The following is a 24,745-nucleotide window of genomic DNA, read 5'->3' on the forward strand; positions in this document are numbered from 1 at the left end:
CAGATCATGCTATCTGCTTTGAATAGAAACACTTTGCCATGAAGCTTATAAAGAGAACATAAGACCTTAGAGCTAGGAGTCGGCGTAGGCCATTTCGCCCCTCGGGCCTGCCCCACCATTTAACATGGTGGATCCCAACTCAGCCTCAACTCCAGTTTCCTGACTGCTCCCCACAACCTTCAAACCCTTTACTAATAAGAAGTCTATCTCCTACTTAAACATATTCTGTGTCTCGATGTCCACTGCACCCTGGGATAAATGAATTCTACAGATTCACAAACTTTTGAGAGGAGTATTCCTCCTGTTTTAAATCTGTCACCCCTTGGTTTAAAACCGATGACTGTCATTCTAAATTGCCCAACAAGGGGAAACACCCTCTCTAAGCCTACTTTGTCAATCCTCTTTAGCATTTTATATACCTCAATATCTCCTCTATTCCTTCTAAACTGAGTTTAGATCTAAACTGGTCATCTCTCCTCATAAGACAAGCCTTTCATCTCTGGAATTAACCTAGTGAACCTTCTCTGAGCCTAAATGCCAGGAGAAAAAGTTAACTGTTTTTTAAATTCTTCTCATCAAAATGTTCACACTCCTCATAAGTTAGCAATTGTCACCATCCAGTTACATCACAATAAGATAAATCTTGACTTCATGAGATGATGTGAAACAGGTTTTAGAAGGTTGGCAGAACGCCATACATCTCCCCTAATATTTGTCTCTCTGTGATTGCAAAATAGGAGCAATGAGAAATGAAAAATGCATTACTGCCATAATATCATTTTATATTATGGCAGAATGGAAAAATCTGTCCCAATGAAGATCAACTCATCTAGAATACTTTAAACATACAACGAAGCTTCCAACTGTTCCAAGCCAATCTTTGTTTAACCTGTCCTCAAACGAATGAAATATGCATTATGCATTAGCTGGCCTTAGATCTAGCATTATATATCACTGTCTCTTTCTCCCCTCGAAGAAATGGGTGCACACAGAATGTTACGCAGAGAAAAAAAAAGTCTATTTTTAAGAATAATATTGCAATAAAGTAATGAGCAGCTTACCTTACATTTGGTTTCTTCTGTATCCAGCAGGTTGATCAGAACCTCTAGGCCACCCACATCTCGGATGGCCAACTGACATGTCTCGTTCGTCAAGTTAAAGTCCCTCATTGAACACAAGGCAATAACAGTCGCTGTTTGGTTGCCACCCTGAAATTGTATTGCAATGATAATAACTTGATTTTTATGGCAAAATTGTTCAGTAAATAAAAACTTAAACTAAAATAATAGTAAAGATGAACAGTGAAATTCTTTTATAATATTTAGGACAGACAGAATTCTTAGAGTATCCAAAAGTTCCATTAGCATGTTTCTGGAAAGCAGAAAATATTATGGCCTGCGGGTGCAAGCTACACATCCCTAGTCAATTTATTAGTGAATTGGTGTGAAACTTTAGCCCACTGTTTACCAACAATAGCTCTTGAGTAATTCTGTCGGATAGTAGTAATTGATGACAGCAAAAAATGACTAAGCAAGTGGTGGCAATCAACTACACAGGGCATTGAAATGATCATATCCAGAGTATGGTGGGCAGTTTTGGTCTCTTTACTGAAGGTAGGACATACTTACTCTACAGGCAGTTCAGTGAAGGTTCACTAGGTTGATTTCTGGGATGAAGGGCTTGGAAAGGTTGAGCAGATTCAGACTTTATTCACTGAAGTTAAAAAAGTGAGAGAGGATGTCATTGAAACATGCCAAGATTCTGAGGGGGTGCATTCTTGACAAAGTCGATGCTCAGAAGGTGTTTCCCACTGTGGAGGGATCTAGAACTAGGCCCAAAGTTTTAAAAAAGTGTTTCACACCTAAGACTGTGATGAGGTGGAAATTCTTTTCTTGGGGTGTCCCTTGTGGGATGTGGCATTGCTGGCTGACAAGCATTTACTATTAGTCCCTATTTGCCCTTCGAGAATGTTGTGGAGATCTGCCTTCTTTGAACCACTGCATTCCAATGTGCTGTGGATAAATCCACAGTGCCACGAGGGAGGGAATTCCAGGATTCTGACTCAGTGACAATAAAGAAATGGTGATATATTTCCAAGTCGGGATAGTGAGTGGTTTGGAGGAGAATTGCACATGGTGTTCTCATGTCTCGCTGCCCTTGTCCTGCTAGATGGAATAGTCAGAGTATTGAGTACAGAAATTGGGAGGTCATGTTGTAGCTGTACAGGACATTGGTTAGACCACTGTTGGAATATTGCGTACAATTTTGGTCTCCTTTCTATCAGAAAAATGTTGTGAAACTTGAAAGCGTTCAGAAAAGATTTACAAGGATGTTGCCAGGGTTGGAGGATTTGAGCTGAATAGACTGAGACTGTTTTCCCTGGAGTGTCAGTGGCTGAGCGGGTGACCTTATAGAGGTTTACAAAATTATGAGGGGCATGGATAGGATAAATAGACAAAGTCTTTTCCTTGGGGTGGGGGAGTCCAGAACCAGAGGGCATAGGTTTAGGATGAGAGGGAAAAGATATAAAACAGACCTAAGGGGCAACTTTTTCTCACATGGATGGAATGAGCTGCCAGAGGAAGTGGTGGAGGCTGGTACAATTGCAACATTTAAAAGGCATTTGGATGGGTATATGAATAGGAAGGGTTTGGAAGGATATGGGCAAAGTGCTGGCAGGTGGGACTAGATTGGGTTGAGATATCTGGTCGGCATGGACGGGTTGAATTGAAGGGTCTGTTTCCGTACTGTACATCTCTACGACTCTAACTTTTAGCAAATTTCTGCAGACCATTTTGTAGACAGTACACACTGCTGCTACTGAGTATCATGGTGGAGGGACTGGAGTCTGTGGCTGTGACGTCAGCTAGCTGCTTTGTCCTGAGTGGTGTCAAGCTTTTTGTGTGTTACTGGGGTCGTACTCATCCAGGCAAGTTAGGATTTTATTGTCACACTCCTGACTGGTGCATTGTAGATGCTGGATGGAATTTCGTGAGACAGATGGTGAGTTACTTTCTGTAGTATTTCTACAGTCTCTGACCTGCTGTTGTGGCTATAATATGTATATAGCATGTCCAGTTGAGGTTCTGGTCAATGGTAATCCCCAGAACGTTGATACTGCGGGATTCAGTGATAGTAACATCCGAGGATCAGTAAAATCGACGTTTCAGGCAAAAGCCCTTCATCTTTTATTCCTGATGAAGGGCTTTTGCCTAAAATGTCGATTTTACTGCTCCTCGGATGTTGCCTGAACTGTTGTGCTCTTCCAGCACCACTAATCCAGAATCTGGTTTCCAGCATCTACGGTCATTGTTTTTACCTACATGATTCCATTATTCCAGTTTTGTTAGGGCTCCTTGATGCCATGCTCGGTCAAATATAGCCTTGATCTCAAGTCTGTCACTCGCACCTCCCCTCTGGAATTCATGTTTCAGCCAAGGTTGTAATAAGGTCAGGAGCTGAATGTCCCTGTGTGGAACTCAAACTGGGCTTCAGTGAACAGGTACTGCTTGACAGTGCTGTTGATGACACCTTCCATTGCTTTACTGATGATCGAGAGTAGACTAATGGAGTGGTAATTGGCTGAGTTGGATTTGTCCTCTTTTTGTGTGCAGGACACATCAGGCCAAGTTTCTATATTGTTAGGTAGATGCCAGTGGTGTAGTGATACTGGAACAACTTGGCTACTGATGCAGCACAAGTTTTCAGTACTATTACTGAAAAGTTGTCAGGGCCCCTAGCTTTTCCAGTATCCAGTGTCTTCAACCTATCATGTGGAATGAATCAAATTGCCTGAAGAGTGGTATCTGTGATGCTGGGGACTAATGGAAGAGTCTAAGATGGATTATTGATTCAGCATTTGTGGCTTAAGATTGTTGCAAATGCTTCAATCTTATCTTTTGCACTTAGGTACATCATTGAGGATGGGGATATTTGTGGAGCCCACTCCTCCACCATTGATGGTCCACCATCATTCATGACTTGAAGTGACAGCCTTGCAGAGTTTCAAACTGACCCATTGGCTGGGAAAATCACTTAGTTATTACTATCACTTGTTACTTATGCTGTTTAACCCGCAAGTAGTCCTCTTTGGTAGCTTCACCATGTTGAGAGTTTATTTTTCAGTATGCCTAGTACTATTCTTGGCATGCCCTCCTCCATTCCCCATTGAACCAGGGCTGATCCCCTCTCTTGATGGTAATGGTTGACTGTGGGATATGTCAGGCCATAACGTTGCAGACTGTGCTGATGGCCCACATCACCTCATGGATGTGCATTCTTGAATTGCTCAATCTGTTCAAAGTCTATCCCGTTTAGCATGGTGATAGTACCACACAATATGATGGAGGGTATTTTTGATATGAAAATCTGACTTTGTCTCCAGTGTGCAGCGGTCACTCTTACCAGTACTGTCATGGACAGATGCATCTGCAGCTACAGGGTGTTGAGGAAATGGTGAAATAGGTTTTTTCACTTTTTTGGTTTCCTCACCATCGTCTGCAGTCTCAGTGTAGCAGCTATTTTGTTTAGAAACTTACCAGCTCAATTAGTAGCTATTGCTAAACTACTGTTGGTGGTAGACATTGAAATCCCCCACCTAGAGTACGTTTTGTGCCACTGCCTCCCTCCGAGCTTCCTGTAAGTGTTATGGAACATGGAAGCGTACTGATTCATTAACTGATATGTGATAATCAGCAGGAGGTTTTCTTGCCCATGCTTAACCTGATGCGACTACACGAGGTCCAGAATCCATATCGAGAATCCCTCTTGACTGTATATCGCTGTGCTGCCATCTCTGCTGAATCTGGCCTGCTAATGGGACAGGACATATCCAGGGATAGTAATGGTGGTGTCTGTGAAGTATAATTCCCTGAGTATGACTATATCAGGCTATCTCACTCGTCTATAAGAAAGCTCTCCCAATTTTTGCACTAGTCCTAGATGTTAGTAAGGAGGACTTTACAGTGTTATCAGGGCTGTTTTTGCCGCTGTCGTTTCTGATGCCTAGATTGATGGCAGATGGTCTGCCTGGTTTCATTTCTTTGATGAGATCATAGCAACTGACACAACTGAGTAGCTTGCTAGGTCACTTCAGAGTGCAGTGAGAGCCTTAGTTGGAGCAGTGCCTTCACTCTGAACCACTGTTGATTGTAGTCCAGTAGTTGAGGAGGGACACTGCGATGTTCAGAGCACTTTATAACTCCTGGGAACCCTTCTCCGCACTCTCTATGGCTAAACCAATCTCTAGTGACCTTTTTAAATCTATTCCAATTTTACCAAAAGCTTCTTTTATATGGCTTCATTAATAACACCACATACTAAGCAATGTCTTAGCATGTCAGTTAACATTAACCCAAAATTGCAATGTTCAGCAATCTCCCAAAGGCTGTGATGGTCTCCCCTGGGATTCTTCCAGTCAAATTAAATTTGTAATGCTGTAAAATTACTAGGGCTTCGGGATAGTCCTCTTGCGTAACTTTGTGATCTATGTGAATGTTTTGGTATCACGACATTTGGAGACATTAAGGTCATAAGATGTAGCAGCTGAATTAGGCTATTTGGCACATCAAGACTGTTCGACCATGTTTCTCAACCCTATTCTCCTGCCTTTTCCCTGCACATCTTGTTCCCATTACTAAATAAGAACACATCTAGCTGTCTTAAATACACTCAATGACTTGGCCTCCTCAGCCCTCTGCGGCAATGAGTTCTACAGATTCATCACTCTCTGGCTGAAGAAATTCTTTCTTATCTTAATTCTAAAGGATCGTCCCTTCACTCTGAGACTGCGCCTTCAGATTCTAGCTTCTCCCACTAATAGAAACATCTTCTCCATATCAATTCTATCCAGGCTTCTCAGTGTTCAGTCAGTAACAATGAGATCCCCGTCATCCTTCTAAACTCCACAAAGTACAAACCCAGAGTCCTCTACCACTCCTCATATGACAAGCCTTTCATCCCCAGATTCTTCTTGTAAATCTCCTCCAGACCCCTTCCAATGTCAGCACATCCTTCTTTTGAAAAGGGGCCCAAAACTGTTCACAATATTCCAAATGCAGTCTGACCAGAGTGTTATACAGCCTCAGTAATAAATATCTGCTCTCATATTTTAGCCCTCTTGAAATGGATGCTAATATTGCATTTGCCTTCCTGACTTCCAACTGAACTTGCACATTAACCTTAAGAGAAACCTAAACCAGGACTCCTAAGTCCCTTTGAACTTCAGATTTCCAAAGTCTTTCCCCATTTAGACAATAACCTATGCCTTTATTCTCCCACCAAATTTCATAAGCACGTGTTCCACATTATATTCTATCTGCCACTTCTTTTCTCACTCTCCTAGCCTTTCCAAGTCCTTTTGCAGACTTCCTGCTTCATCAACACTACCTACTGCTCCACCTATCTGTGTTATCTGCAAACAATGTCCTCAGTTCCATTATCCAGATCGTTAATGTATAACGTGAATAGTTGTGGTCCCAATACTGACAGCCACAGAACTCCACTAGTTACCACTAGCTGCCACCCTGATAAAGAACCCTTTATTCCCACTCTCTGCCTTCTGATAATCAGCCAATCCTTGATCCATGCCAATAATTTGCTCCTAATACCATGGGCTCTGATCTTATTTAGCAGTGTCCTGTAGGGCATCTGCCTTTCAGAGAGATTTGTTCTGTGCTGGTTCTCTTGCAGAGAGGTGTTGCCACAAAAACCTGAGATGTTTTCACTGTAATAAAATAAGGCACATGAAGTCACAGTGTTGATTGTTTAAAAAAAAGCACTGAAAAGATGGATGTGGTAAAACAGGATAAGCCAGTAAAGAAAAGCAAAAGTTGAAGCAAATGAATGACAGCCTGGTCAGGGGTTGGTTGGTAAGAAAGTGACCGATATCTTTCAAGAATTTATTGCCATGGGAAAGGTTCACTCGTGTACCAGGAGGAATAGGTAAAGAAATTAAGATTTTAAGAGGTACAATAACAAGCAAATTTTGATGGTGAGATTTGTGGAGATATGTACATCAGAAGGAGTAATGCCAGAAAGGGTGGTAATATGTGAAATTCCTGATGAGAAGAGTAGTGTTCCATTATCTAAGTTGGGGCTAGAGAGTCGATGAAAAGTGGTGAAGTGGTGGTAGGACTAATAGAGAAATTCTCTGTTTGGAAATACAGTTTATCCTTGGTAATGATGTAATTGAATCACAGGTGGGAGTGATGTCTACTATGCTTGAAAAGCCAGTGGAAAATCAAACAGCAGCAAGTATATCTTGGGATTTTTCCTGATGGTAGATCACAAAGGTCACAAGGTTGAAACAGGAGGAGAAATCAAAGAGTAAAGATAAGGGAGTTGAAGTTCAATTATCAGAAATTAATTTTGATCAAATCATGGAGAAAAAGCAAGAACAGGTGGAGATCAAAGTGGATACTTTCAGTTCAGAGAAGTTAGCTGAATTACAAAAGAGAGATGAAACAATAAAGCAGTTACATCAAAAAGCATACACAAAGAAATAATCTGAGAGTATCCCAGAAAGTTACTACCTTAAAAATGAAGTCTTGTTAAGGAATTGGAGACCATCACATTTTTAAGCACATGGAAAATGGGCAAAAACTCATCATCAAGTTGTATTGCCAGTGGGTTATAGAAAGGAAGTGTTGTGGATAGCATATGAGTTACCAGCAGGAGGTCATTTGGGAGTAAGGAAAACTAAAGCTAAAGTACAAAAACATTTTTTCTTGGCCTTGATTGCATACAGATGTAGTTGAATTTTGCCAGACATGTCACATGTCAGGTAATAGGAAAACCTCAAACAGTGATAAAACCAGCACTCTTAATACCCGTTCCAGCATTTGAGGAATGTTTTGTAAATTGATTGATTAATTGATCTTAATTGAGTCTTATTTGATTGTGTATGACCTCTCCCGAAAACAAAAAGTGGGAATCAGAATTTGTTGACCATAATGGATGTGTTGACTAGATTTCGAGAAGCCATTCCATTACACAATATCAAAGCTAAAGGGATTGTAGAAAAGTTACTCAATTTCTTTTTATTCAGTACAGACTAACCACAGAGACACAATGTTATGCAATAGTGAAATTATAGATAACTTAGGAATGAAACAATTTAAATCAATTGCATGTCATTCAGAATAACAGGGAGCATTAAAACAGTGGCATCAAACTTTAAAGATAATGTCAAGAGTATCCAGGGGAATGAGATAAGAGAATTCTTTTTGTACGTTTTGTAATTAGGAATGTACCTAATCAATCAACTAAATTTAGTCCACTTGAATTACCTTTTGGACATGAGGTAAAAGGACCATTTGAATTAATTAAGGAGAAATTGGTGAATCAGAGTTCAGAGACTACACTGTGTGTCAAATTTTATGGGGAAGATAAAATAGAGCAGGTGAGTTGGCTAAACAGCTTTTAAAAGTAACAGCATGAAATAAAACAGGGAGCAGATATCAAAAATGCATGGGTTTGCTCAGTGAGATAAAGTGTATTATTATGAGTGGTAGGTAAACCTTTAGAAGCAAGGTTTAGTGGCCCTTATCAAATGAAAAGAAAATTGAGTGAGGTGAATTATTTGAAAATAATGCTAGATAGAAGGAAAATTCTGAGGGTTTATCATGTGAATATACTTGAATGGTATTTTGATCGGGCAGGAAAGCCAAACGGGAACGTGTTACTTGTTACAACTCAGAGTGGAGCACCAAATCCAGATGATTCTGAATTTAATATTCCTCATGTAAATTGGACAATGAAGAAGTTCTTAGAAATTGGAATAAATTATTGAGTTACCTTCCAGAGGAAGATCAAAATGATCTGAAAGAATTATTACAGCCACATGGAGTTATATGTTGGAATAAGCTGGGAAATACTAAACTGATTACGCAGATGAAGATATTGGAAAAACTGTTCCAAGTAACATCCTTATCGGCTTAACTCTTGAAAATTGGAACAGGTACAAAAGGAGATTAGATTAGATTAGATTAGATTACTTACAGTGTGGAAACAGGCCCTTCAGCCCAACAAGTCCACACCGAACCGCCGAAGCGCAACCCACTCAGACCCATTCCCCTAACACTACGGGCAATTTAACTTGGCCAATTCACCTAACCTGCACATTTTTGGACTGTGGGAGGAAACCAGAGCACCCGGAGGAAACCTCAGAAGACACGGGGAGAACATGCAAACTCCACCCAGCGAGTCGCCTGAGGCGGGAATTGAACCCGGGTCTCTGGTGCTGTGAGGCAGCAGTGCTAACCACTGTGCCACCATGCCGCCCACAAATTGAAAGATTGAAAGCATGCTCAGAGAAAAGGGTGGCACGTTGGCACAGTGGTTAGCACTGCTGCACGGGGAGTTTGCACATTCTCCCCGTGTCTGCGTAGGTTTCCTCCGGGTGCTCTGGTTTCCTCCCACAGTCCACAGTACTAAATTGCCCTTAGTATAAGGTGAAGGGGTAAATGTAGAGGAATGGGTCTGGGTGGGTTGCTCTTCGGAGGGTCGGTGTGGACTTGTTGGGCCGAAGAGCCTGTTTCCACACTAAGTAATCTAACAATAATCGAAGTGAGTTACTCACTAATAGTAATGGTTCCAAAACCAGATTGTGCGTGGACTATCAAAAAATCAATGCTATTATGAAACCTGATTAATATTCTATTTTATGATTGGAAGATTGTGTTGAGAAGATGGGACAAATAACTTATATTTCTAAGCTGGACTCAATCAGAGGATACTGGCAGGTACCTTTATCTGAAAGAGTGAAGAAAATTTCGGCTTTCGTGACACCAAGTGGACGTTACCAGTTTAAAGTAATGCCATTTGATAAGAAGAATGCATCAGCCACATTTCAAAGATAAACCAATACGGTCATTTCAGGATGATCCAGTTGTGTGGTATACACAATCTGGTGATATTTAATCACATATGAAAGGCACATTTGGAGCATCTCGTGGAATTGTTCGATCAACTTCAATAAGCGGCTTGGTGATAAACCTGGCCAAAAATAAGTTCACAAAATTCCAAATCACATTCCTCAGCCATATTATTGGACAGGTGGTCCCACAGGATGTGAAAACAAAGATTACTGGGGAGTTTCCCATACCATCGATGAAGAAGGAAGTACTATGATTCCTGGAACTGAGTAGTTTCTAATGAAAATTGGTACCAAATTTGAGCAATGTAGTTGCTCTACTGACCAACTTGTGGAAGATATCCAGAAAATTTCTGTGGAGGGGGAGTGTCAGAAAGTATTTGACAGCCTGAAATCCAATGCCATTCAAGGTGGCTATTGATATGAGTGATGTGGTTGTTGTGCTGTATGCTTGCAAGAAGACAGTGAGAATAGAAAAACCTACTGGATATTTCTCCCTAAAGTTGAAAATTCATGAAAAGAAATATTCCACAGTGAGAAAGAGATCTTGAATTTAGAGTTATAGAGATGTACAGCATGGAAACAGACCCTTCGGTCCAACCCATCCATGCCGACCAGATATCACAACCCAATCTAGTCCCACCTGCCAGCACCCAGCCCATATTCCTCCAAACCCTTCCTGTTCATATACCCATCCAAATGCATAGAACATAGAACATAGAACAATACAGCACAGAACAGGCCCTTCGGCCCACGATGTTGTGCCGAACTTCTAACCTAGATTAAGTACCCATCCATGTACCTATCCAAATGCCGCTTAAAGGTCGCCAATGATTCCGACTCCACCACTCCCACGGGCAGCGCATTCCATGCCCCCACCACTCTCTGGGTAAAGAACCCACCCCTGACATCTCCCCTATACCTTCCACCCTTCACCTTAAATTTATGTCCCCTTGTAACACTCTGTTGTACCTAGGGAAAAAGTTTCTGACTGTCTACTCTATCTATTCCTCTGATCATCTTATAAACCTCTATCAAGTCACCCCTCATCCTTCGCCGTTCCAACGAGAAAAGGCCGAGAACTCTCAACCTATCCTCGTACGACTTCCTCTCCATTCCAGGCAACATCCTGGTAAATCTTCTCTGCACCCTCTCCAAAGCTTCCACATCTTTCCTATAGTGAGGCGACCAGAACTGCACACAGTACTCCAACTGTGGCCTAACCAAAGTCCTGTACAGCTGCAACATCACTTCACGACGCTTGAATTCAATCCCTCTGCTAATGAACGATAATACTCCATAGGCCTTCTTACAAACTCTATCCACCTGAGTGGCAACCTTCAAAGATCTATGTACATAGACCCCAAGATCCCTCTGTTCCTCCACCTGACTAAGAACCCTACCATTAACCCTGTATTCCGCATTCTTATTTGTTCTTCCAAAATGGACAACCTCACACTTGGCAGGGTTGAACTCCATCTGCCACTCCTCAGCCCAGCTCTGCATCATATCTAAGTCCCTCTGCAGCCGACAACAGCCCTCCTCACTGTCCACAACTCCACCTATCTTCATATCATCTGCAAATTTACTGACCCACCCTTCGACTCCCTCATCTAAGTCATTAATAAAAATTACAAACAGCAGAGGACCCAGAACTGATCCCTGCGGAACTCCACTTGTAACTGGGCTCCAGGCTGAGTATTTACCATCTACCACCACTCTCTGCCTTCGACCGGTTAGCCAGTTTTCTATCCAATTGGCCAAATTTCCCTCTATCCCATGCCTCCTGACTTTCCGCATAAGCCTACCATGGGGAACCTTATCAAATGCCTTACTGAAATCCATGTACACTACATCCACTGCTCTTCCCTCATCCACATGCTTGGTCACCTCCTCGAAGAATTCAATAAGACTTGTAAGGCAAGACCTACCCTTCACAAATCCGTGCTGGCTGTCCCTAATCAAGCAGTGTCTTTCCAGATACTCATAAATCCTATCCCTCAGTACCCTTTCCATTACTTTGCCTACCACAAAAGTAAGACTAACAGGCCTGTAATTCCCGGGGTTATCCCTATTCCCTTTTTTGAACAGGGGCACAACATTCGCTACTCTCCAGTCCCCTGGTACCACCCCCTTTGCCAGTGAAGACGAGAAGATCATTGCCAACGGTACTGCAATTTCCTCTCTTGCTTCCCACATAATCCTAGGATATATCCCGTCAGGCCCGGGGGACTTGTCTATCCTCAAGTTGTTCAAAATGTCCAACACATCTTCCTTTCTAACAGGTATCTCTTCTAGCTTACCAGTCCATTTCACACTCTCCTCTTGTACAATACGGTCCCTCTCGTTCGTAAATACTGAAGAGAAGTACTTGTTCAAGACCTCTCCTATCTCTTCCGACTCAATACACAGTCTCCCACTACTGTCCTTGATCGGACCTACCCTCGTTCTCGTCATTCTCTGGTTTCTCACATACGCATAAAATGCCTTGGGGTTATCCTTGATCCTATCCGCCAACGATTTTTCATGCCCTCTCTTAGCTCTAAATGCATCTTAAATGTTGCAATTGTACCAGCCTCCATCACTTCCTCTGGCAGCTCATTCCATACACGTACCATCCTCTGCATGAAAACGTTGCCCCTTAGGTCTCTTTTATATCTCTCCCCTCTCACCCTAAACCTACGCCCTCTAGTTCTGGACTCCCCGATCCCAGGGAAAATATTTTGTCTATTTATCCTATCCATGCCCCTCATAATTTTGTAAACCTCTATAACATCACCCCTCAGCCTCTGACGCTCCAGGGAAAACAGCCCCAGTCTGTTCAGCCTTTCCATGCAGCTCAGATTCTCCAACCCTGGCAACATCCTTGTAAATCTTTTCTGAACCCTTTCAAGTTTCACAACATATTTCCGATAGGAAGGAGACCAGAATTGCAAGCAATATTCCAACAGTGGCCTAACCAATGTCCTGTACAGTTGCAACATGACCTCCCAACTCCTGTACTCCATACTCTGACCAATAAAGGAAATCATATCAAATGCCTTCTTCACTATCCTATCTACCTGCGACTCCACTTTCAAGGAGCTATGAACCTGCACTCCAAGGTCTCTTTGTTCAGCAACACTCCCTAGGATCTTACCATTAAGTGTATAAGTCCTGCTAAGATTTGCTTTCCCAAAATGCAGCACCTCGCATTTATCTGAATTAAACTCCATCTGCCACTCCTCAACCCATTGGCCCATTGTTAGAATCTGAGGTAACCCTCTTCGCTGTCCACTACACCTCCAACTTTGGTGTCATCAGCAAACTTACTAACTGTACCTCTTATGCTCGCATCCAAATCATTTATGTAAATGACAAAAGGTAGAGGGCCCAGCACCGATCCTTGTGGCACTCCACTGGTCACAGGCCTCCAGTCTGAACAACAACCGCCCACCACCATTCTCTGTCTTCTCCCTTTGAGCCTGTTCTGTATCCAAATGGCTAGTTCTCCCTGTATTCCGTGAGATCTAACTTTGCTAATCAGTCTCCCACGGGGAACCTTGTCGAACGCCTTACTTGAAGTCCATATAGATCACATCTACTGATTTGCCCTCAGCAATCTTCTTTGTTACTTCTTCAAAAAACTCAATCGAGTTTGTGAGACATGATTTCCCACGCACAAAGTCATGTTGACTATCCCGAATCAGTCCTTGCTTTTTCAAATACATGTACATCCTGTCCCTCAGGATTCCCTCCAACAACTTGCCCACTACCGAGGTCAGGCTCACCAGTCTATAGTTCCCTGGCTTGTCTTTACTGCCCTTCTTAAACAGTGGCACCACGTTTGCCAACCTCCAGTCTTCCGGCACCTCACCTGTGACTATCGATGATACAAATATCTCAGCAAGAGGCCCAGCAATCACTTCTCTAGCTTCTCACAGAGTTCTCATGTACACCTGATTAGGTCCTGGGGATTTATCCACTTTTAACCATTTCAAGATATCCAGCACTTCCTCCTCTGTAATCTGGACATTTTGTAAGATGTCACCATCAACTTCCCTACAGTCTATATCTTCCATATCCTTTTCCACAGTAAATACTGATGCAAAATATTCATTTAGTATCTCCCCCATTTTCTGTGGCTCCACACAAAGACTGCCTTGCTGATCTTTGTGGGGCCCCATTCTCTCCCTAGTTACCCTTTTGTCCTTAATATATTTGTAAAAACCCTTTGGATTCTCCTTAATTCTATTTGCCAAAGCTACCTCATGTCCCCGTTTTGCCATCCTGATTTCCCTCTTACGTATACTCCTACTTTCTTTATACTCTTCTAAGGATTCACTCAATCTATCCTGTCTATACTTTGCATATGCTCCCTTTGATGTTGGTGTTACAACATTTCAACATTAATGTTGCCAGTAACATAACTGAGGCAGCTGTGTATACTGATCATGACCATTCAATGTGTTTAGAGAAATTTAGGGATAACAATACTGGACTGTTTAGGTGGAGTTTATTGTTACAGCCATTCACTTTAAGAATTATATACACGGCAGGAAGAGTAAACAAAATGGAAATACATGTCATGACTTTCATGAAGGAAGACAGTGTTTGGTGGCAGAAGAAACAGACTGAGATGGACTGTAGCATTGAACAGTTGTGTTCTAAGGTTTAGTGTTTTATGTACGAATTGCATGAGACTGAAGTCTTTGAAATATTTACAAAAACCTTAAGAAGTCAACTCTGTATATTTGATTGTTCTTTTTTTTAAGGTGGGGGGGCGGAAATGTGTGACAGTACTGGGCCTTTAAGAGAGTGCCTTTGTTCTGTGCTATTTCTCTTGCAGAGAGGTGTTGCCATTGTGGCACCAAAATATCTGCTTCAGAAGCAGTGGGTATACAGCTTTGAGCTCTCTGAGCATTTTTTTAAAATTAGACACATGAGTGGGTGGAAGCAGGCTCACACACAGACCCAAGGCTTTAGTTTTGTTTTCAGTTGGGATTTGGAGTTGGCTGTTGAAATTGAGAGATACAACTCTCTCTGCTGCTAGACTGATTCTTTCAATGTTCCATTCTTTCAATGTTCTATCTGGATTAGAAAAGATAGCATGTGAGGAAAATCTATTTTACTAATTTGCCTTTGCCAAGGGTGTGTTTATGGGATGCTGCTATATTGAAGCAGTCAATGATTAGTAGTTTAATAATACATTATTTTATTAACTATTTCAATGGAGTTAAAGTTATGCCAAATCTCTTTTTTGTTTGTATTTTAACTGTATTGTAAAAATAAAGCTTGTTTTGCTTAAAGCCTAGTAATTGACCAATCGAATCACATCTGGAACACAGCATCTTTCACTTGCCTTGAAATAAGAGTTAGGGTCTAGGCTACCTCCTTGATATATTTTGAGGGGGATTGGTCTGGTTCACAACAGGCAACTTGGTTTATGGAAATCCAAATAGATCACATCCACTGAGGCTCCTTTGTCTGACTTGCTTATTTTCTCCTAAAAGAATTCTATCAGATTTGACTTCCCCTTGAGCTTTGAATGAGACTGTTTACTTGTACTCTACATGCAGTTAACAAAGAGTTTTAAGCATTCAACATTCTGCATTCAATTTTCTGTAGCGAGATAAAATGGCTCTAATTTATCCAGAAGAGGCATTTGATTATTATTTTCGTTAAGAATAGACTTATCTGGCTTTTTGTTTTGCAATGTGAGTTGCTGTCCTCTATCTTGTCACCAATGACGGTAAGACCATAAGATCATAAGATATAGGAGTGGAAGCAAGGCCATTTGGCCCATCACGTCCACCCTGCCATTTAGTCATGGCTGATGGGCATTTCAATTCCACTTCCCCGCACTCTCCCCATAGCCCTTAATTCCTTGCGAGATCAAGAATTTCTCAATCTCTGCCTTGAAGACACCCAATGTTCCAGCCTCCAACGCGCTCCGTGGCAATGAATTACACAGGCCAACTACTCTCTGGCTGAAGAAATGTCTCCTCATTTCCATTCTAAATTGACCCCCTCTAATTTTAAGGCTATGCCCACGGGTCCTAGTCTCCCCGCTTAACGGAAACAACTTCCAAGTGTCCACCCTTTCCAAGCCATGCATTATCTTATAATTTACTATTAGATCTCCCTTCAACCTTCTAAACTCTAATGAATACAATCCCAGGATCCTCAGCCGATCATCATATGTTAGGCCTACCATTCCAGGGATCATCCATGTGAATCTCTGCTGGACATACAGTATGTCCTACCTGAGGTGGACACAGTTTTCTAAATGGGGCCTAACTAGAGCTTTAATGCAATGATTTCACAGCTTGGGTCTGCCATTTAACTTATGAAACAAATCAATTTAATATGACTAATAATACTTATTTATGGAGTACATGCCTGGCTCCCCATTTGAAGTGCTGGTTAAGTCCCATAAACCTCCCGCAGATTCACCATCCTGTGCATTTCAAGAAGGTTCACAGGCACCTTTTCAAGTGTAATTAGTGTTGGCTAATACATTATGGCTGAGCCAGAAAAGTCCACATGCCATGTCAAAATAATTTTTAAAAACTATTCTTATAATGTGGAATATTGGAAATGATCACTAGTACAGATGATGACAGGATTCAGTGCTGAGACCTCAGCTGTTTGCAATATACATTAGAATTTGGACAAAGGAATTGAATGCAATATCTCCAAATTTGCAGATGACATTAAAGTTTGAGAGAAGATTTGTAGCTCGGGTGCTCGTTGTTGTGGTTCTGTTCGCCGAGCTGGGAACTTGTGTTGCAGACGTTTCATCCCCTGTCTAGGTGACATCCTCAGTGCTTGGGAGCCTCCAGTGAAGTGCTTTTGTGATGTTTCCTCCGGCATTTATAGTGGTCGGCATTCATGCAGGAACCGGAGTTGTTCGTATGTGGCGCTTAGGCGGTTGGCACAGGATTCCCATTTCCTGGCTTGTCTTAGCGTCTCTCGCCCGTAGATGTTCAAAGTTTGTGAAAAGATTTGTAGCTTATTGTGGTTCTGTTCGCCGAGCTGGGAACTTGTGTTGCAGACGTTTCGTCCAGTGAAGCGCTTCTGTGATCTTTCCTCCAGCATTTATAGTGGTATAAATGCCGGAGGAAACATCACAGAAACGCTTCACAGGAGGCTCCCAAACACTGAGGATGTTACCTAGACAGGGGACGAAACGTCTGCAACACAAATTCCCAGCTCGGCGAACAGATCCACAACAGATGACATTAAACTGGGTGGCAATGTGTGCTGTGAGGAGGATACTAAGACGCTGCAGGGTGACTTGGACAGGCTGGCTGAGTGGGCAAATACAATATAATGTGGATAAATGTGAGGTTATCCACCTTGGTTGCAAAACCAGGAAGGCAGATTATTATCTGAATGATGGCAGTTTAGGAAAATGTGAGGTTCAACGAGACCTGGGTGTCATGCTAGAACCGTGCTAAAGGTCGGCCATTACTCTGATTTGGGACCACTAATCTGGTCCTCAATTAGGTAACTGACATTCTTACGTGTTCCCCCACCTGTTGACCTTGTTTTATTACTACAAGCATGAAATGTCCATTGTTTGTAATATTATAAAATAAATAAATAAATAAATATTTCAGATTTAATAGCAATGCTTTAATGTTGTTACCTTTTAAACTTAAGTTTTTAGTTTTTGTTTTTATTTTATTCCACTGCAACTGTCTTTGTTGGGTCCAAAATCAATGAATATGTTAATCCCCCAAAAACAGTAAAAGACATATAAAGCTCAACTCCATGACTTTTGGAAGATAAATTTGCAATATAAAATTGACTTTACATGTGTATACATATTGATAATTTTTCCATCTATGCTCCTTGTTGCATATCTGACCTCAATATAACCTTGTAATCAAGCTAGACTAACTGGATTTGTTCTTGTTATAAAAGGACGATAAGATAATTTGATGGAACAACTCAAAATTATAAAGTAAATTGACATAGCTGTTCCAGACAAATCATTCACAATGTTGAAATGTTTCAAATCTAGGTGACATCATTTTAAAACACAGGAAATTATAGCTGTAAATAAGACATTAAAGGAAGAATTACTTCACAAAGATTAATAGACACATGGAATAATTACTAGAGCAGTCTACTGAAGCAAAGACTCCAGTGTAAATAGGTTCAGGTGACATGTTTTAACTTTCTGAAGTAGAGGCATTGTGTATATCGTGAAAAGTATGAAGATAGGATTCAGCTCAATCCAAAAAGCAGAGACTCTCTGGGCCAAAGTCCTTTTTCCTACCCCTAAATTTTACTTTGAGGCTTATATAAAAGAATTATGACATGGAAAAATCTATAATACATCTGGGATTTGCATATGTCAGATATGCATTCAAATAGGGTTGACTGCATAAAAATAAGACTATTGGTTTCTAAATTACATCATGACTAACTCTAGGAAAATATTCTGAAATAGTCTGGACATCAGCTGTTTCTAACAATATTTAATTCAAAGTGTGCCCATGGCAGAATAAAAATTCTAAAATGCTAGCATTTTAATAGGCTATTTCAGTAGGTTTCTTGTATTTTATTTAAGTAGTGACTAAAATATTGCTATTTTACTCATTAGGTTTTTACACACATGCTACAGATGTCTGAATCCTTTCATCCAAAATTCCTGCATGACTAGGTAACTTAGTCTAGAACACTTCCTCTGAAAAGATTCAGAGCAAACTTTAGTCTGCTGTTTGCACATTATTCACACAAAAAAAAATCACATATCAGATATATGGCAGATTTCATGTAACTTGTGTACACGTTCAAACACAATCTAGCAGTCACAGTGCAGAGCTTTACATGTTATGAACACACATTAGGCTCCGATTCATAACCTACGTAACTTTTCATTGATTCATTTTAATGGACAGGAAAATATTAAGGCACAATAAGCCCTGCACCCAAGTTCCTGGTATGCTTGACAGTCACTCAATGCTCTGGTATTTTCAAGCAACAACTTATAAAAATGTAAACAACCAAATCTCCTTTCACTATATAACACTATTTAAACTAAATAGAGGGGACTGGGTTCAGTTGCATGGAAAACTATAGAAAAATTTAAAGTGGGGGGAGGGCTGAGCAGAGATCATTGAAGTTTTCAGAACAAATAATAGAACAGACAGTATGGAAAGGTTCAGGAATATAATTTGAGGCACAGCAGATAAGTGGTCAACTATGAAGAAGGAGAGGCAGTCTAGACAGAACTGAATGTTGTAGTTAAATGTATGTACTCTATGAAACAAGGTAAATGAGCATCTCATGCAAATTTAAATTGGTGGGTATGTTGTTGTATGGTGTCATAGAGATGTGGCTGCAAGGATATCAGGGCTGGGAACTAAATATCTAAGGATTATGCACCCTAATGAGAAGATAGGCAGATGGGCAGAGAGGCTTAGTTGCCGTGCTCGTAAGAAATGAAATTAAAATCAATGGCAAGAAGTGATATAGAGTCAGAAGATATAGGATCTGAGGGGGTAGAGTTGAGGAACCGCCAAAGGAAAAGGATGCTGATGGGAGTTGTGTACAGGCATCCAAGCAGTAGTCAGGATGTGGAGCAGAAAGTAACTTAGGAGTTAAAAAAAAGCATGTAAGAAAGGTACTATTACAGTAATCATGGGAAACTTCAATATTCAGGTGGGTGGGGAAAATCATGTTGGTAGCAGATCCTAAGGGATTATGGAAAGACTATGAAATATTTTACTGGACTAGCTTGTGGTAGACTCCACTTGAGAACAAGCAACTCTGGATTTGGTGATGTATAATGAGGCAGATTTGATGAGAGAGCTTAAGGTGAAGGAACCTCTAAGGGGCAATGACTATAATATGACAACTCACTCTGCATTTGGAGAGGAAAAAGGTTGAATCAGTTGTAACAATATTACAATTGAAAAAAGTTAACTGCAAAGGTATGAGAAAGTTGCTGGCCATGGGCCTGGAAGGGAAGCCTAGCAGGGAAGATGGTGGAGCACCAATGGTGGGATTTTCTGATTGGTAGTTCAGGAGGGACAGCAGAAATTCATCCCAAAGAGAAATAAATAAATTAAGGGAAGGACAAAGCAACCATCGTTGACAACGGAGGTCAGGGACAACATAAAAGCAAAGAAAAAGCATATGTGGTGAAGATTAGTGCAAAGCCAGAGGACCGGAAGGCCTTTAAAAGTCAGCAGAGGACAACTAAAAAAAGCAATAAGGGGGGAGAAGATGAAATATGAGCTTAAGCTAGCTCATAATAATAAAGAAGAACACAAGAGTTTTTTTTAAAGATATACACAAGGTAAGAGAGAGACTAGAGCAGATTTTGGACCATTGGAAATTAAGGCTGGAGGAGTGGTAATGGGGAACAAACAAACAAACGATGAAAGAACTGAATAGGTACTTTGCATCAATCTTCACGGTGGAAGACACCAGTAGCATCCCAGAACCTCAAGAGAATCAGTGGTAGAGGGAAGTACAATGGTTATGTCGATGGAGAAGTTGCTGGGGAAGCTGAATGGCCTGAGGGTGGATAAATCACCAGATCAGATGAATTACAGCCCAGGCCTCTGAAAGAGATAGCTGAGGAGATTGTGTGGAAGCACTGGTGGTATCTTTCAGGAATCATCAGAGTCAGGGAGGGTTCCAGAAGACTGGGAAATGGCTAATGTAACATCCCTGCTTATGAAGGATGGAGGCAGAAGGCAGGAGATTAAAGGTCAATTAGCCTATAATTGATATAGTTGATTAGATTCTAGAGTCTAATATCAAGGATGTGATTGAGGAGTACTTGGAAGTGCATAGCCTGATGGGAATGAGTCAGCGTGGCTTCATCAAGGGGAGGTCATGCCTGTCAAATCTGTTACAATTCTTTGGCGAGGGGATTAGCAAGTTAGACAATGAAGAACTAGTGGACATGATCTGTTTGGATTTCCAGAAAACCTTTGACAAGGTGCCATGGAGGAGCTTAAGATTAGAGCTCATGGGTATAGGATTGGCTGACTGGCAGAGACAAGAGCAAAGATAAAGGGGTCTTTTTCAGGATGGCAGTTGATGACTAGTGGAGTTTCACAGGTGTCCATTTTGGGAGCACAACTATTCACATTGTGCATTAATGATCTAGATGAAGGAACTGATGGCATTTTTGCTAAGTTTGCAGATAACACAAAGATAGATGGAGGGACGGGTAGTGTTCAGGAAGCAGGACACTACAGAAGAATTTGGACAGGCTAGAAGAGTGGGCAAAGTAGTGGCAGATGCAATACAATGTGGGAAAGTATGAGATTATGCATTTTGGGAGGAGGAATAGAGTGTCATGATGTTGGTGTGTAAAAATGGAAAATTTGTAATGGGGGGAAAGCATTGCGACGTTCCTTTAAGATAAAGTGCTTTCTGTGCTTAGATATTTAAAAATGAATATCTGTAAGCAGATGCAGGTACTCAAATTGACCCATTGTATCAAAAAGCCATTCAGTTAGCATGCCCAAGCAGCATTTTTACCCAGACAACAGTTTAAATTCAGTCAATTAATTTAAAAAGGCATTTGGAGACTAAGAACTAGTTAAATTTAAATCTGATGGTGATGAAAACCTGAAACCAATCATCTTATAAGAATTTGATGTGCCATGGGGGTATATATCAAGAAGGGCAATTGGACAGAGAGGGGAGAGTTAACTACCATCTGAAGAGACAGCAAACCTGCCATCCGAGAAAGAATTACTGGGCTCTCAAGAAATCTCCACGCTGTCTAAAAAGCACTATTTATCTATAAAGGTACATGGCACATTTAGCGAATATTCTCGACATTAGAAAATGGCTGAAAAGGCATTTCAGAAAGAAGATGTTAACAGAAGAAGATACAGAAAGTTCAGGAGGATCCATTCTGTGTGAATTTTGAGAGACTAAGTTTTATTTCATCATTTTTATTACTTGGATCTATATAAGTGGGACCTGTATTATTGAAAAGGCATACCAATAAAATTTGGTTCGGTTAAGGAATAGGTAGTAGTTAGGGAGTAATTGTTCAATTTGTTAGAAATTATGTTAATTTGTTCACTGTTGGAATGAGATAAATAAATTGTTACTTGTTAATTGTAGAGGGGGTGAAAGGATTTCATTTCATTTAACCATTCTTTGTAACGGATTGGGGGGTGTGAGGTAGGTTATACATCTTGTCACACTTCTTTATCAGATTACAAGGAGAGGTACTCCTCTCAGAGGCTGACACCATCCTGATAATTAAAACCAAAACAGAGGGGTGCCAACCTATGCTTTGTAACAAGAAGCACAGACTATTCCCTAAATGTGGAAAGGCTTAGGAAATCTGAAGCACAAAGGGACTTAGGATCCTAGTTCAGGATTCTCTTAAGGTTAACATGCAGGTTCAGTTGGCATTTAGGACGGCAAATGTTAGCAATCATTTCAAGAAGGCCTAGGAGACAAGATCAGTGATGTACTGCTGAGCCTGTATAAGACTCAGAAGGCTGGAACACTTTGAACAGTTTGGGGCCCTGTATCTAAAAAAGGATGTGCTGACATTGGTGAGGGTCAATAGCAGGTTTACAAGAATAATCCTGAAGATGCAGGATTTGTCATATGAAAAAAAATTGAAGAATGTGGGTTGGTATGTGAAGGATGAGGGATGATCTGGTTGAAATTTATAGAATACTGAGAGGCCTGCATGGAGTGGGCATGGACAAGATGTTTCCACTAGTTGAAGAGGCTAGGACCTGAGTGCACCACCTCAGAGTGAAGGGGTGATCTTTAGAACTGAGGTGAAGTGGATTTTCTTCAGCCACAGACTGGTGGATTTGTGGAACTTATTGCCACAGAAGGCTGTAGAGTCCAAGTAATTGAGTGTCATTAAGACAGAGACAGGTAGTTTCTTGATTGGTAAGGGGATCAAGAGTTTTGGGGCATGGATTTGAAGAACATATCAGCCATGATCAAATGGTGGAGCAGACTCGACAGGTAGAATGGCCTCATTCTGTTCCCATATCTTATGATATTATGTTGTTACTGTAATCAAGGAATTACTAAATTGTCTATGTAAAACAGGGAACTAAAAATAAATCAGTTTTCCTAAAATGAGTGATTTGTATTTTGACTGAAGCTTAATGTATGGTCGGCCCTCATTTTACACTTTCCATGTCAAGATCCTGTTTTGTTTTGACCCTCCTGATGGCTGGTATTTCTAACGCTGCTTCTAAATCGTGGGAAGTCAATATTAGAAAACTTCTGAAAGTATCCTGAAACAATGTGGCAAAAGCATACTGCTACTATTATGCTTTCCAGTTCCAAAATGAAGAAGTCAAAAATATAAAGTTGCCACTTGAGCACCCCAAGACATGTATCGCCACTTAAAGCAATGTGCAGACTGCATGAAAGGTAATAAAACTGTGAATAATAGGATACAATATCTGGAGGAGCACAGTGTGGATGATAAAGGTTTGCCAAAAAGATCATACAGCACAGGTCGGTCAAATATTTCCCGAGTATAAGGAAACTATATTCCCTTTTCAGTGAGCCTCTTAAAATGAAGCTGCTGCATATGTAAATTGCTCAGACAACCTCATAGTTTTATGTACATGCCCACATCATCATAGACCAATATACAACTTAAAACTGGAAGGAGCATGCTGAATGCTGGTTAGCTTAAATGACTAAATGGCAAGCACGTAAGACTCTTAGACACAAGAGCAGAAGAAGACCATTCACCCCATTGAGTCTACTCTCCCACTTAAAATGATCATGGCTCATCTGATAATTCTCAATTCCCTTTCCAAATAACCCTCGATTCCCTTTCTGCTTAAAACTAGAACTAGGAGCAGGAGTAGCCCATCTGGCCCCCTCGAGCCTGCACAGCCATTCAATAAGATCATGGCTGATCTTTTCATGGCCTCAGCTCCACTTACCCGCTTCTCTCACTATAACTCTTAATTTCTTTACTGTTCAAAAAATGATCTATCTTAAAGTTAAAAATATTTACTGAGGAAGCATCAGCTACTTCACTGAGCAGGGAATTCCACAGATTCACAACCTCTGGGTAAAGGAGTTCCTTCTCAATTCAATCCTAAATCTGCTCCCCCTAATTTTGAGACTATGCCCGATTGTCCTAGTTTCACCCACCAGTGGAAACATCCTCTCTACTTCTGTCCTATCTATTCCCTTCATAATTTTATATGTTTCTTTAAGATCCCCCCTCATTCTTCTAAATTCCAATGAATATAATCCCAATCCATTCAATCTCGCTTCATAAGCCAACTCCAGAATCAACCTAGTGAACCTCCTTTGCACCCCATCTTTCTCAAATAAGGAGAAAAAAAACTGCACACAGTACTCCAGGTGTGGCCTCATCAGCACTCGATACAACTGCAACATAACCTCTCTGCTTTTAAACTTAATCCCTTTAGCTATGAAAGATAAATTCCATTTGCCTTCTTAATTACCTGCTGCACCTGCAGACCAACCTTCTGTGATTCATGCACAAGGACATCCATGTCCCTCTGCACAGCAGCATGTGCAAATTTTGCTGTTCAAATAATAGTCCTTTTTACTGTTATTCATACCAAAATGGATGATTTTATGTTTATTAATATTGTACTCCATTTGACCTTTGCTCACTCAAACTATCTCTGCCCCTTTGCAAAGTTTCACAGTCCTCTGCATACTTCGCTCTACCGCTCATTTTAGTATCATTCACAAACAATGACACACTACACATCGTCCCCAACTCCAAAGCATCTATGTAAATTGTGAATAATTGTGGTCCCACTGTTCCCTGAAGCATACCATTACTCACTAATTGCCAATCAGAACAGCACTCATTTATCCCCACTCTTTGTTTCCTGTTAGTTAACCAATCCTCTATCCATC

General features: G+C 40.9%; 1 protein-coding gene across 2 annotated transcripts in view; it reads right to left on the reverse strand.

Annotated features, from left to right (window-relative positions):
- Positions 1-24,745, reverse strand: part of odad2 (outer dynein arm docking complex subunit 2) — a 384,917-nt gene that overhangs the window by 196,302 nt on the left and 163,870 nt on the right. For both annotated transcript variants that reach the window (XM_043690488.2, XM_043690489.2), the window contains exon 11: positions 1,062-1,208. In XM_043690488.2, the coding sequence (XP_043546423.2) occupies positions 1,062-1,208 (147 nt within the window). The remainder of the gene's footprint in view (positions 1-1,061; positions 1,209-24,745) is intronic.

Source organism: Chiloscyllium plagiosum, unplaced genomic scaffold (assembly GCF_037043375.1).
Source record: "Chiloscyllium plagiosum isolate Xiang-an unplaced genomic scaffold, Cpla_swu_hap1 HiC_scaffold_5, whole genome shotgun sequence".
In the NCBI taxonomy this organism is placed as follows: domain Eukaryota; kingdom Metazoa; phylum Chordata; class Chondrichthyes; order Orectolobiformes; family Hemiscylliidae; genus Chiloscyllium; species Chiloscyllium plagiosum.